At 50.0% G+C, this 14,870-nt stretch overlaps 1 protein-coding gene across 3 annotated transcripts in view; it reads left to right on the top strand.

Moving 5' to 3' along the window:
• The window catches only part of RNF220 (ring finger protein 220), a 232,331-nt gene extending 218,602 nt beyond the window's left edge, over nt 1-13,729 (top strand). For all 3 annotated transcript variants that reach the window (XM_074906325.1, XM_074906327.1, XM_074906326.1), the window contains 2 exons: nt 894-968; nt 10,566-13,729. In XM_074906325.1, the coding sequence (XP_074762426.1) occupies nt 894-968; nt 10,566-10,637 (147 nt within the window). In that variant the 3' untranslated portion in view covers nt 10,638-13,729. The remainder of the gene's footprint in view (nt 1-893; nt 969-10,565) is intronic.
• The last annotated feature ends 1,141 nt before the right edge of the window (nt 13,730-14,870 follow it).

Here is a 14,870-nt window from a genome sequence, read left to right as displayed (position 1 = left end):
TCAGCCTCCCTATTGAAAATTATCAGATACCAGCATTCTCTTCCTGTATGTGCAGATTTATATACACAGGAGAGAGCAGAATCTGTGATCTGAGCCCCACCATATGATTTGGGAACAGAAACATTGCCTGAGCATTTAAAAGTTGTTGATGTCCTGCTTGCCCTGTGGTGATGCTATGGCCTTCTTAAAGAAGGGCAGCAGCTCCCTCTGATGGTCTGAGCCTGCAAAGCTTTGCGTTTCCTGTTGAGTTTTTATTCTGCTAATAGCAGGAGAAAATTCTGCTTGGCAGAGTGCTCCTTCTGCAACTTCAGCTTGATGCATGGTGCTTTCTCTCCCAGCTCATGAGTTGTAGGTATGGGAGTGCGGTCCCCCTCTCTCACCCCACAGAAGGACAACAGCTTGCTGCTGATTTCCAGAGGTTTATTAGCAATGCTGGGAAATACTCAAGAGAAGGCATGTGTGCTGAAATAGCAGCGTTCTTGGGATGTAGTTAAGCAGTTCCTGCAGAGCTAAGTGTTGTGATAAGGGTTAATCTTACCCTGTCACTGGTTTTTATATGATCTGGTGACCCTTCTGATGAGAATAATGGCAGGTGGCTACAGCAACTTCAGATGCTCTTGTGATAACTGTGCTGAGCCAGGTCACCACTTGAGTGGATTATGGGCTTCCAACAGGAGTTCTGGGAAGCCAGAAAAATGGTCTGCAGGAGACTTTCTGCCTCTACTGCACAAACATTACAAAAATACAAACTTACATATTACGCAAGCTTATTATTTTTTTAATACAAAATACAAGGCAGTGTTACCCACAGAGAAAGGTGTTGTGATGGGATTGAGAGTGGAGAATCAGTTGATCCCTGCTGTGGAAATGACCTGTCTGCTTCTTCTCCTCAGGACTCCTACACAATGCCCCTGACTTCCATTCAGTGCTGGCATGTGCACTGTGAAGAATGCTGGCTGCGGACTCTGGTGAGGCTCTTGGCTACTTTCTTGTTGATTTACAGGCTTTTTCCTCACTTCTGACATAGGGAAAGGTGCTTTTTGCTTTATTTTAAACAGTCTGAGTGCTGTGCATGCAGACTTCCCAAGCCTTGCTGTTTAACATCCCACTCTAGCTTTGACTTGAGGCAGTTTCATTTGAATCATCATGACCAAAGTGCAGTCCTGCCCCCTTGCTTGCTCCACTGCTGCTGTGGGGACAGCCATTGCTCATGTAAGAGCTCTGTGCCAAAGACAGCCTTGCCTTACACTAATTTCCTGTGGGGCATCCATGCAGAGAGGTAAAGCTGTGAGAATGGAGGCCAAATCCACTGAGATTTCATGGAATGGGTAGCTTCTGAGAAACCTAGTATTCCCCTGAAGCAAAGGGAATCATCTTCAGGATAGAGGATATGGAAGGGAGCTTTTATGAATATGAATATTAATCTGTATTTTTCAGATTACTTGAAATAGCACTGTGCAGTTTTCAAGCATATGCCATTCTGTTTGGTAGACTTGGGGACTACCTTGAACATTGAATAGGCAACCCAGTGCAGTAGTAATTTATACATGTATTGAAGGATATCGGGTTAAAATTTAAGGTGTTATTAAATAAAGTGTTTTCCTTTCCTGTGTTAAAACTGTGGGCTTTATAATCGGCCTTTAATGTCCCCTGTGCAGCTGATTTTCAAGCTTTCATTTTGCCCAGGTTGGAGAATGGAAAACAGTCAGTTGTGCTTTCTAGTTTTCCTGTTAGCAAGATGATACAGTGTTGAGTTGCAAAAAATGTAAGGGAATGCCACTCCTAAAAACTATTCCTGTAAGGCATTACAAAATCTACTTTATAGAACACGTTGTGTGCTTGGAATTACGATTAAGCTGATCATGCTCCTTTAAATCCTGCCTTTTAAAAGTCTTGTCCAAGAAAAGTTACCAGGATGGTGAAGTGCCTGTGGGCTTGAGTACTAATAGCAACTCAATAACTTGGCTATCCCTTGGGCTGTATTTTACAGCTCTTCAGCTACACCCCGTCACTATTTAGATTATACAAGCTTTTGTAAACATTTTAGCAGCATGTTATAAAAGACACATATGTGGGTACATAGCTGTGAGGTGTTTGGATGAATGTGTGCTTTGCCACCTTTGCTAAGTGAAGAGTAATCTTCGCTTCAGCGGTGCTACAAGCAGAGGATAAAACACTAATTTCTTTTTCGTTTTCTTCATTCTCAAGTCTTTGTCCTCTCCTCTTCCCAGCAGCCTCAAGTTACATTCTAAATCTGTGGCACCAATTTCAGGCTGTCCTTAGGCTCAGCAGCAACTTGGGTCACCTTCAGTCAAGCCCTTTTGTTTCATGTACAGCGGTCATGGCTGTTTGTGAGAATGAGGCAACCCCACTCCAGGTGCTGCGGGGTTAGCATTTACCCTTGCTGAGGGGCAACCATCTCCCTGCTAGAATTCCGTGAGGAAGGTGGGGTGGAGCTGTCTGTGTGCTATCCACACATGGCTCTTCTGCCAGCCAGGCAGGCAGGATGGGAATAGTCCAGCAAGACATCATATTAGGACTTGGCACTTGCAGAGGGGAAGCAATTAATAAGTGGCTACTCATGTGTTCCCCAGTCCTAGCCTCTCCCTGCAGCCCCCAATTTATTAAACCAGGCCTTTTCACAAGGCATGCTTGCACTCCCTCTCCCGTCTCAAAAAAATCTCCCAGCCTGTGTTCGCATGTTTCTAATGTAACCATTAAAATGTAGCCCGAAGACAGCAATAAAAACCCTGGAACGCCTTGGTGCTTTTGTGTCTTGATCAAAGTCAATGTGTGTAATCTCGTTAAGACTGCCCTCCTTCCCCCCTCCTTTTTTATGAATTTAATGGCATACAGCAGCTGGGCTCAGTGTTTAATGCTCACCAACCTGCATTGTTCTAATTAAGGTATCTCCTTTTATTTCGGGCACAAAAGAGACTCTTGTTTTTTTTAACAAGCGAGGAGCTGTGGGATAGTGTGTGTAATAATCGCTGCTGTTACCTTTCCCTGGGTATAAAGCTGGCTCCCCAGTGGGGGCAGGAGGAGGGAGCCTGCGCGTGCAGCACACATGGAAAGACTTGGCTGGGGAAGAGGGGCAACATTTTTCTTCTGTTGTGCAATAAACAATTTGTTGGAGTTAATAGGAGTTGGGGCGGACGGGTTGTGTCGGGCTTCCGGCCCCTTTTGAACATTCTGGAGATCTGCCATCCCTGCTGGTGAAAAGTCCCCTTTCCCCTCTGCGCCTGTGGTTTATATGCCCAGCCGAGATCTAATATTAAATTAGAGTGAGTGTGTCTGAGAGAGAGAGGGAGGACCGTGTATTGAACAAGGCCCTGGAACTGAAGGCTCAGAGTGCCTGGGAGCACTTCTAAACCTCTGCAGGGTATTGAAGACAGGGTGAAATCTGATGTTCACATATGTCTATGGACCAGAGGAGGTGAAGTGGTTTTTAAAAGGTTTAAGGTTTAAACATTTTCTAGGATACAGTGCTACGATGAACTGAGCATCTCTAGTATCCTCTGACTTCCATCGTGTCTAGAGCACTGATGAAGATTGGATCTTTGAAGCACTTAGGCTTTCTGAATATATAGTTTTTGCACTTTTGGCTCCTTATGTCCAATTCCAAATTATAACTGTTCTGTTGCTAAGGGAGAGGGGGAGACATTTTTAACCACCGACTCTACAAATGGTTGCTGGCTCTCTCGCTTAGGTACCATTATACTAGAGCTCAGTGCATCAAACTGGCTCCAAGTTCTGGAGATGAAACATTCACCAGAGCAGACTCCATTTCTGTCTCCTGTTGTTGTGTTGGATTAACGTGAAGGAAGGACTGGGGTCAGAGAAAGAGACCCTGGAGAAAGCTTAAGACAACCAAGATCATGGTTCTTGCTGAGTTAGCCAGCGCCTCAGGGCCAATAGAAGCTGCTTGATTAGACGTCCCTCCTTAGGATGGCCATGGAGAAAGGGGGGAACCATCCCTTCACCCAGCATCAGGATGTGATGAGTGGTTTTCTCTCCTTCCACTTGCTGTGTGAGCACAGACAGTTCTGCCTGAGGGCTGTGGTCCTGGTGCCACAGGCTAAAGGTGTACGGTACGCTGCATACGCTGTGGGCAGCTCTGTGGTTGTAGGCACAACAGGAATGGAGGCAGGGGAGAAGAGTACAAAAATGGGTTGCTTGAGGCCATGTGATCATGTCTGGGCTCCCAGGAAATCATATGAGCTGTTTTGTCAGCTGTGTCTGTTGGCTGGTTTTGTACTGTTGTGTCAGACCACACCAGTGAGCTTGCTGCTCCCTACTTGCCAGTTGTCTGGGGTACTCAACACAGTGATGTTTTTCATTCCTTCACCCTGCATGCAGAGAGCTAGTTGATGTCTTCAGGTTACACAGAAACTGGGACACAAGCCTGGAGTGATTTCCCTGTGATCCCTTTTAGAAACCCCTGAAAACACGTGCAGGTTCTTCAGAGACAGGAGAGGAAATGGTGTTGCAGGAGGGAGACTTAGCCTGGGCAGCAGGAGGTGGGGTTCATTTCCCTGAATGTTGACCATCCTCACGGCAGCTGTCCATCCACAGCTGGTTGTTGGACTGCAGCCCTGAGTCACTGGGTGATGCGGGATGCATCTCCCACTGAAAGAGGTTTGTCTGCCCCTTCTCTATCCTTCCCCATTAACCAAGAGGGACCCTATAGCTACTAGCGGGTGAGATTCATCTTTTCCTTCTCTGGGAAGAATGCTATGATGGTGGAGATTGGCATGCTGCTGGGAGGAGGTTTGGAGGTTTGTGAGAACAGGTTTGGTGTGTGTCCCATCAGTAGTAATTCAGATTGAGGTGATCTTGCTGGGGTTGAGTTCTTGATGTCCCTCTGAGCTGTAGTTCTGTGATCTCCCAAACCCTGGTATCCTTCCTCATGAAGTAAATGAAGTTAAAAGCTAAGTCAGGCTGTTGTTTGCCAGTGATGGAGCTGTTGGTAGGTGCAGGCATGCAGGGGCTGAAAGAGAGCAGGTTTGTTTGAGCAGGCACAGTATGAGCCAGATCCAGCATTTCCTACGTGTGTTTGCTGACCTCAGGCTTGTGCTTGCCTGTCTTGAGCTTATTTGAAAATTACTACTGCAAGAGCAGGAAAAAATCACTCTAAAAAGCCTTCTTCATCACAGAATATGCTTCCAGGGGATCTATCGATAGATATGTATGCTCTGCAGCTGACACATTTATATCTTTGGTAGATTACACTACTGCGTTCTTAGCTTTGATGCTTTTTCTGGTCTGCAATACCGTATATCCATGTGGGGTGGAGCATTTCTGTAAGAAACAGCACAGATACAGAGCAATCCTTCTGGGCGATTCCGTAGTGCTTCCAGCAATATAGGGATCTCCTGAGTTAACAGCTGCATGGAGGATGCTGCACTTGATCCTTCATGATGTTCCTGTCAGCCATGAGGTTGTCCAATTATTCATTAACATATTAGTTAAACTAAACATACTCGGTTTGGCCTCTAATAATGTGTAGCGGTGAGCTCCACTCTTTGAGGAGGCTCTGTGAAAAAGGTTGCTCTCCTGATGGCTTTAACCCCACTGCCTGACAACGAGAGGTACCCCACAACGACAGTGGTGAACAGCTGCTTCTCTGGGAATCAGCATTTGCAGAGAAGAAGCTGCCACTTCATGTGGAGGCATGGGTGGGAGACGGGACTGTTGCCTTGGTTGAGAATTGGATCTTGGAGTTTGCATCTGCCCCTGGCAGAAGCTGGCTCTTGCTTCAGGTCTCTCCTGTCATCTCTCTACTTTGATTTTCCTTCCTATAAAATAGGCAAGCTTTGAGCCCAGGTTTGATGGTGGCACTGCATAGGCAAAGTTGCTCTGTGTGTGTGTCTTTATTCTCTGTGTCTGGTAGCATATTCTGCTTGGAAATTGCCCGGTTTTAGACCCACAGGACAGCAGGAAGTGCCTAAATCCTTCCTTTGGAGTGTTCTTGCTTTAGCCAATTTATAGCAGACGTCACGCCATTTTTTTTTTAAGAGGCAACTTTAAGACAAAATACTCCAATCCTTCCTGGCACCGTGTGAGCCCTAACGACTTCTCAACATCTCGGCTCTCGTTAATGTATTTTTCAAACTACTACCCCAAGTGATTAGCCTGTATTGTGGATCAATCACTTGCCAAATTTTAATTAAGAAAGGAGGAGAAAAAATAAACTCCATCCTGGTTCCAGCCCCTTTTCTTTGCTTTGTAACAGCCCTGGAGCAAACTTCTTGCAGCAGAGTTTTATAAACCCCTCAAAACTGGGGTTTATAATGGAAAAGCTGAGGTGGCCTTTACTCTAGCACACGCAGCTATAACACATCAAGGCTTTTCCATGAAGCTATGATGAAAGGAGCAGAAGGACCTGGAAAAAAAAGAAAGAAAGAAATGGCCGACAGGTGGGACTTATTATTCCACAGCATTTTTATTTCAAGGGAAAAGTTTAGTAACCCCAGCTGGCAGGTGAGCAGTGGGGGAGCAAACGCTTTTTCATTGTGCCTGTGCCAGCATGTGTGTGTGTACAAGCTTATGTGCCTCTCTACAAGAGAGGAGAGCTTAAATGCTAGTGCCAATAAATGTACACCTACACCAAAAAGTGAGATGTAAGGAACAAGGTTCTAAGCAATTTCAATCTAAACCAAAAAAATTCAAGAGTAAGTTCTGAGTGTAACACGCGTGCTTATGTGTGCAGAGGATGACAGTTTTATTTAAAAATAAAGAAGGAAGGAAAAAGGCTTCCCCAAGGGTCCAAAGTCATTATTTTTGCTTAAACTGTTTAATACCAAGTATAAGTACTGGGGAGACCCAGAGACCTGGGCCCAGCACGCCACGTGCAGTCAGTCTGCACAGCGTTCAGGCCAGGCTGCTGAAGGTCTCTGCGATGCTGTTGTTCCCTCAAGTGTACCTGGGCTTCAGAGCTCAAGATGAGCTCACCTGCAGGTGAAGTAACATCCACCACTGCCCTAATTCAATCTGCAGTCGTGTAGTTTTTGCACAGAATGGGCCAACTACATGTGGTTGAGTTCTGCTTTCTGGCATGGTCAAAAGCTTGTCCCTGGCTGCCCATGTGCAGCTCAGCCTTAGGTGGGGAGAATGGATCCCCCTAAAGCCATCAGCATGTGGTGCAGAAAGTGGATCTCCAGGACAGAGATCCTGGCGTCTGGCAGGATAAATCCATGCATCTTCCTGTTCCCTGTGGTGTGAAGGAATTGCATACCTGACCTTGCTTCTCCACTGAAGAGAGAAGCAAGGCCGCAATCAGTTTAGCCAGGCTTGTTCTGTCGTCCTGTGGGCTGAGTGCGGAGGACTTGTGCTTATAGCAAGCATCTGCACAGCCTTGGGAGAGACCTGGGCAGGGTGGCTTTCTGGGCATCTGTCCTTCCAAACTTTCCCACATTGAGCTGTCTAGTCCGTGTTAGTGATGCTGCCCTTGCTAAGGGTCACACACATCTGCTTGCAGCTGTCTCAGTCCACCTCCAAATCCCAGAACAGAATACAAGGTGCAAGACAGTGAGATGGCAGCAGCTGAGGTTTGCTTTTAGCAAAAGTGAACTTGAAGGGGTTCAGTGCTCTTCCCCTCCCACCTGCAGCCAAACACCTCCAACTTCAGCAGAGCTAGAAGAAAATAACTGTTGAAATGTTGCTCAGCACTGCACAGGAGCACTGAGGAGTAGGGGGGCATGGTTTTAGGTGGCAGCAAGCACTTTCCTTCATCCTTTGTCCCAGACTGAAGGCAGGCTGAGGCATTTGATGGGTCAGGGGACTGCTCTTGCAGAAGGTACCTCTCCCTGGTGCATTGTCCAGAGAGGCAGAAGCTCCAGCTACTTGGTTGGATGTTTTTCTGCCTCATGCCAATAAGCTATGCCTGACTTGGGAAAGAGAGCATAGACAAAGATGTGTGCAGTAGTCACATCTGGAATGCCTTAAAGTCCCCATGCACACTTACTTCTGCTTGTCTGGGCATACAGGAAAGCTCAAATGGGCAGCTGCCAGCTGCTGCACCTTTGATAACACACTGTGAGTTAATCCTTCAGCACCTCCCTGCCACTTCCTCTGGGACCCTTCAGCTACCAAGAAGATGCCAAGAGGCCAACCAGATGCAACAGGCACCTCTGAGGACCAGAGAACTTCATGGTGATGCAGGCCTGACCAGGGACTCTATTGAAACAGGCTGGTTTGTGGCATTTGCATCCAGATTAGTGAGCCACCCCGCTTGGCAGTGCTGCTATGTAGCCCAACCCACAAGGGGTTTAAAGGTGGCAGAAGGGGTAGATGTTTGAGTTTTTTTCTCCTACCTGTTGTAGCTGCTGCAGGAAGTTTCTACTGGAATGTGCAGGGTTAGAACTTGCCCTTTTCTAATGCTGGAGATCCAAAGCTCTGGTCTTGAGCCACAAGCAAAGGGGTGTTCGTATAAACAGGGTCTGTTAAAGTCCAGTGCACTCAGTCTTTGATTTCATCAGGGTTTGAAGCCTTCCCTTCCACTTGTGGTTTGTGCTTGCTCTTCCCAGAACCCAGCATGCCGAGTCCACTCAGTGAAGACCGGTGCGTGGGGCTGCCCAATGCATTGCACAGGCACAGTGAGATGGTCCCCGCCCCAGAACACTGAAAATCTAAACAGACACAGTAGTTAGAGAGGGGGTAAGATAGGTCCCAGACAGCTAGAAGGATGTGCCCACGGGCATCAGCAGCAGAGCTCCAGTGCTCTGTCCCACTGCCAGTCTCACCCTGAGTGATGTCCAAGGTGTCCATTATGTGTTTCGTTCAACTCTAGTTCAAGAGGACTTTGTGTGTGGCTGTTTTAGATCTCGGGTGCAGTGCCCATGGTTCCCACTTGTGTCGGGGCAGCAGCTTAGCTGCTGGCAGCAAGGGGTATCCAATGGGAGCCTGGTTGCTGAGAATTCCAAAGCTCAGGGAACAGCAAGCATGTAAAGTCCATGTCTGCCAGGAATAATGTGCACTGGGAGCAGGGAGGGGGCTGGTTTGAGGCTGGTCTGTGGGGGTTTTTTGATAGTACTTAATACTGCAGAGCAAGCATGACTTGCACCTCTTTGGAGCTGCACCTTTCTGAATTACTTGCACCCATGTAAATTCTCTGTACCTGGGACTCTCTCTTCAACATCCTTATTCCAAGGAGCTTCCAGGGGAGAAAGCCCCTGTCCTGTTTTTGGAGGCGTTGTCACAGAGCAGAGAGGACCTTTTCTAAGTGTGCTTGCCTTCTGTCAGCAGCAGTGCCAGCTCCTCTGCTAGGGATGTCCCCAGGTGCAGGTAGCAATACCGAAGCAGTGTAGCAGGTCACGGTCCTGCCCTGCCACTCAGTCTGCATCCTGCAAGCTGCCACACTTGCTGCTGCAGGTACTGAAGGTACCTGCTAAGGTAGAGCAGCAGCACCACTGAACCAAACGGCTTCAGTTCTGCCAGCAAGCCCCCATGCAAGCCAGCAGGCTCTCACACGGCATGTTGCATCCCTGTCAGCTCACTTGTCACGCCGAGCACTGGGCGTTAGCTGATGGAAGGGCCTGTCTTACACCAGTTGAGCAAAACTCGGGGTGCTCAGACAGAGCCTGTGCTCACTTCTGTGTGTTGGGGGGTTGTGTTGAGGCTGTGGCTGGTGTTGAAAGCCAGGGCATCCCAATTTCCTGCACTGCTGGTGCTGTAGATGGGAGGCTGCCTCACAGCAGAGCCATCGTTCTATCATTTTTCCCATCAACTGTCTGTCACATCTGCCAATCTAATGATGACTGGCTTATGTTGACCCTGATTCTGAGGCTTATTAACACCCTCTTGCTGTCAGGCTTGGTGACAGATGGCACATCAGCCCCTGTTTTATTTCATGTAGCGTTCACGTCAGCTGCCCATTACCTCGCCCCAGCTCACATCAGTTTGCTGGTTTCAGCTCACCTTGGCAGAACAGACTTGCCTCCGCAGCGTCTCTGTGAGCTGGGGAGGGGACAGCATGGGGATTTTCCTTCATTCCAGCAGCTCTGGGGCTTTTTGCAGGATGGCCAAGGTAGTCCCCTGGCATGCTGCCCTGAAAAGGGTGATCTAACCCCGCCATGAATCAGTTCAGTCATCCCAGCTGAAAATTGCACTTGTTCCAACTGGGTTGGTTTTCTGCCTGCTCAGTGACCTGAACTGGCTCAGCGAGGGAAGCAGAAAGGAGCAGATCAGCCTGGCGGGCAGCGGTGACAGCACAGCAGGACAGGGTACTTGGGCCGATCTGTCTGCAAAGTGGAGCTGTTGAGTTTGGTGACAGAGCTTGGCTCTGGGTGTCGGCCTCCTGCAGAGCTCCTCCCTGCCCAGCTGCCTCATGCCAGGGACTGGAGTGGGACGAGGAGCTTGCAGGGTAGGCAAGAAAGGTGCTGGGCTCCCCCTTCTCACAGCTTGTGCCTTGTTGGGAGGGCATGGCCCTGCCTGGAGGGAAAGGGGGGTGGCCTTGCTCCCCCTGCTTCTGTGCTGCTCCCACTGGGATCCCAGGCCAAGGACAGGGTCATGTGGGTTGTTCTTCTTCGTGCTCTCACGCTGTTCATCTCGTCTGCCGGTTGCAGGGTGCCAAGAAGCTCTGTCCCCAGTGTAACACCATCACGTCTCCCGGAGACCTTCGGCGCATCTACTTATGAAGGACCCAGCGGGAGGGCGGGACCCAGCTACTCGGCTCAGGTCATCACACCAAGGGGAAGAAGAACGACAGCAACAAAAAAAAGACGTTTTAAAATTTAAAGGAGAAACAAACCAGAGACTCCAGACATGGACTCGAGGATACAGGAGCAGTGGGGAGCCTCGGCTCCCAGGTCCCGCATGTTGAGACCTCCTTCAGCATCTGCAGCGGGCAAAACCAAACCCTTTGTTGTGAAGTCCCCTTTTTTAAAACCAGTATTCCCCATCCACCTGTTCCCTGGAGCTGGCTTTACATCGTGGATGGCTCGTGAGCCCTCCTTTGGACTGTGTTGTTGACCACTCTGCCCCCAGGAGACTGGGGAAGGGACCCTTGACAGAAAGATGTTAAATAACCTGTAACTTGTGTTCTTTGTTCAGTTTTTTTGTTTTGTTTTTATTTTGGTTTGGTTTTTGGTTTGGTTCTGTTTCGGTTTTTTGTGGTGTTCTAGTGATAAAAAAAGGTTTAAAGAAAAAAAAAACACACCCAGGCAGAAATGAAGCACATGTAATATAGATTATATATGTTTACAATGTTGTGTATAAATGGGATAGACTCAAACATTACATACTAATAAGTTTCCCTTTCTTTTTTTTGGGTTGTATTTTTTTTAAAGAAGAAAAAAATGAACAGAGAACATTAAACCCATATTTTTCTTGGTTCAGCAAAGTTTTGGCATTAAAGTCATTAGTTTAAAAAAAGTATATATATACATATATATAATATAAATGGTTTAATGTTCTGTGGTGTATATTTCCTCATTCAGATATGAAGTTAACAGCTTTTAGTAATGGCTGTAGCATTGCCCATAACTTACAGAACTTATGGGGAGTAGAGGAGGTGGATTTTTGTCATTAGTTGTAGCTAATGGGGCTATTTATAATAGAATCGTTATCCCCGGAAAGACACGGCTTTTAACTCCTCGCCGGGGGACCGGGCAGGGCGGGGGGATCTGGCTCAGCCCCCTTTGCCTTTCCCAGCTGGGGAAGGGGCAAACGGTGCGGAGCTGGAGGGAGGCAGCCTGCCAGGGCCCTGCCCTCTCGCCTGGCCGGGAGTGCCTGCTCGAGGGTCCGGCTGAGCCCCTCCTGCCTCCTCCAAGACCGTAGCCCCTTCCCTTCCCCTGCCTGGATTTGCTTTCCTCCCCTCTGGCAGCGTTCACTGGCTGAGGATGCCCGAGCTGCTCCCGGTGCCCACTGCTGAGGCAGGACAGCGGGGACATGGTGGGCACGGGGAGGGGTGGCAGGGGACAGGATGGCCCTGCTGTGGTGGCTTTGCCTGGAGAGGCTCGGCCGGTTCCCTCGCTGGCTGCAGCGGGCCCCGGCACTGCCCAGCAGACACACAAGCCCTGCAGAGCCAGCCCTGCCCAGCTCCCGCTCACCCGGAGCCTGCGTTTGGCAAAAGAGGTTTTGGCGCTAGGGCAGAGAGCCAGGCCCGCCCTGCCTGGTCCCCGTGGCCACCCCCAGGGCTTGCCCGCAGGCTGCGGCAAGCAGAGAGGCTTCCAGCCGGAGCCAGAGGTTCCCGGCAGCCCCAGCTTCTTCCACACAGTCCTTCATGCTTGTCCCTCTCTCCCATATCCTCAGCCTTAACCAAAGCTGCCATCCAGCCTGTTATTTTGTTGATTTTTTTTTTTTTTTATTTTCAGGACCCAAGAAACAGATACTGATCCATTTCCCAAGGCAAACACACACCCCCTGTGCTGACTTCTCCCAGCCCCACGCAGGGCAGCCCTGTCTCGGCTCCCCGGGCAGGCGCAGGGTGCCAGCTCCCCGAAACCAGAAGACAGAGATGGGGAAGCTCATCTCCCCCTGTACTGAAGGGTCTTTCCAAGCAGATCCCACTTGGCAGCACAACATGGCAGGGGCATTTTAAGATAGTCTGGAAACAACAATGGACGAGGGGTTTGGAGCTGGGACCCTGGTGCCACTGGGCTACCAGGGTGATCCTGGAGAGGGAAGGGCTGGGGAGGCAGGAGGCCTCGGGGTAACTGTCCCTTCACCACTGCTCTGCCCTGAGCATGATGCTGTTTTGCAGGGAGCAGCTGCTGTCCTTGGTGTCTCCTGAGTGATCTCAGAAGGATCCCACTGCACGAGGAGGAAAAAAAAAAAAAAAAAAAGAAGGAAGTTGTATTTTATGTATTTTATAAGCATCTTGGCAAAAAATGACAATTGACAGTTTGCCAGGTCACCAAGCTCGTAGCAGTGTGGTGGCCTCTGAGACCAAGGGAGCTGCAGCTTCCCCTGCTCAGGGGCACAACCCTGCAGAGCTCCTGGGGACCAGAGGAAGCCGAGGCACTCCCAGAGGGTCCTGCCTCCCCGGGGGGGGTGCGGGCAGGGGAAGGGGCCACAGCAGTGGGCTGTCACTGCTGGGTAAACCTCCCGCCAGCACCACTCGGGCAGGGAAAGGGCAGACATGCAGAACTTGGGTCTGGGTTTGTAAAGGGGGGGGGAAAAACAGGGGGCACATGGCTGGGCTGTGAGTGACACCCAGCCGGGGCTGCGGTGCCTGGGTGCCAGTGCTGAGGTCTCGGTGACGGATTTGGAGAGGGTGCGGTGTGTGGGTGTGAGAGGCAGCAGGAAGGGGAAAGAGGGCAGGACACCCCACTCCAGCCCTTCCTTGGAAATAGGCCCTGGGAGGGAGCCAGGCTTTCTGGCAGGTGTTGTGGACCAGCCGTGTGCTCTATGTACGTATGTGTAAAACCACATGTTAACTAGTCATTGGTTCTTTGTTTTGGGGTTTTATTTTTTGTTTATTTTTTTAATTGTAAAGCCATCCCCTGTTTTCAAGGGGGGGGCTGCAGGGGGAAGGCTGGGGAGAGAGGCATCCCGGTTTGTAACAGGCATCCGCCGCTTCCCCTCTTCTGTAATGAGTTTAAATGATTTTTTAAAAAAAAAAAAAAAAAAAAATTTGAAATATCGGAGTTAACCTATCTTTGCCCAAAGAATCCCAGTTGCACAAAGCGATATTCTGGTGTGTCGATGATTGTGTGTCAGTGTATAATATACAAAGAGGTACTTGTCACTCCCGTTTGTAAACTACATTTGACATTAATTAAACAAGTATAAATCTTCTCGGGCGCTTTCCGCCTTTCTGTGTTTCCCTTCACAGGCCAGAGGCAGCAGAAGAGGCATCCCCGCCCCCCCCCCGCCACATGCTGCAGCCCCTGGATGTGGGTAATGTCCCAAAGGGGAGCCCTGGTCTTGTTATATGGGGTGCAGGGACAGATGCAGGGACAGATGTATCTCTGCCCCACCACGGATGGGGTCTCCCCAACTTGCCCCCCCCCCCCCCCCCCCAGTAGAGCCAGGAGGGCAGGGCAAAGGGCACTCCTCAGGGGACACCCCCATAATGAAGTCTCATCGGCTGCATTAGTTGGGGGTAGGAGGCGTCCAGCCCCAACAGATCTATACGTCCTGCATTAGGGGCCACCAGCACAGTATAGGGTTACCCCCAACAACAGGGACTGGGAGGCTGCCGGGGCTGAGGGGGGTAGAGGTCGGGTTCCCCCCAGCATGGGGCTGGCGCCGACGCTTTTGGTTTACAAACATTTTGCAGACGGGTCGATCGGGTGTTTTCAAACCCCTCCCCATGGCTGCGACCCCAGGGAAAGGGTGCTGGGGGGTCCCCAGGATGGAGGAGGCAGGGGTCAGCAGGGATGTCAGGGACCTCTTCCCATCTGCCACGGCAAGGATGGGGAAACGGGTAGATTTGGCTGGTTTGTTGGCTGGCAGGGAGCAGCAGAGCATCTCAGCCACTCTCCAGCCCGCTTTCAGCCCAGCCGAGGCCTGAGGCCAGGGTGAGTGGCAGGAACCCTCCCTCCCTCCCCCTCCACCCACCCCGCAGCAGGCTGCTAATATTTTATTTAAAATATCTTTAGGAAGCGGAGGGCCGTGATGTATCGGATGTATTGAGAAAATGCTAATGTGTAATAGCGTGTGTCAGGGGCCTCGTTCATCACCCCGCGCCGCCTTCTGGGGGATCCATATCTAATTAACAGTAATGAATGAGGGAGCCCACCTAATGACAGCCCGCCAGTTTGTTATGGAAATGAGGCAATCCCATTAGGCAAAACACTTAATTAAACAAACGCTGGGAGTGGAGGCCAGAGCAGGATGGGCACAGGCCCTTTGGGGAACCAGGGGGCCCTGGTACCCAGCCCCCCACATGCCAGGTGGGGGGCACAGGGGCTGCTGCGGCCCCA

The sequence above is a fragment of the Athene noctua genome, chromosome 5, assembly GCF_965140245.1.
Source record: "Athene noctua chromosome 5, bAthNoc1.hap1.1, whole genome shotgun sequence".
Classification (NCBI taxonomy): Eukaryota; Metazoa; Chordata; class Aves; order Strigiformes; family Strigidae; genus Athene; species Athene noctua.
This window is presented reverse-complemented; position numbering and strand designations above follow the sequence as displayed.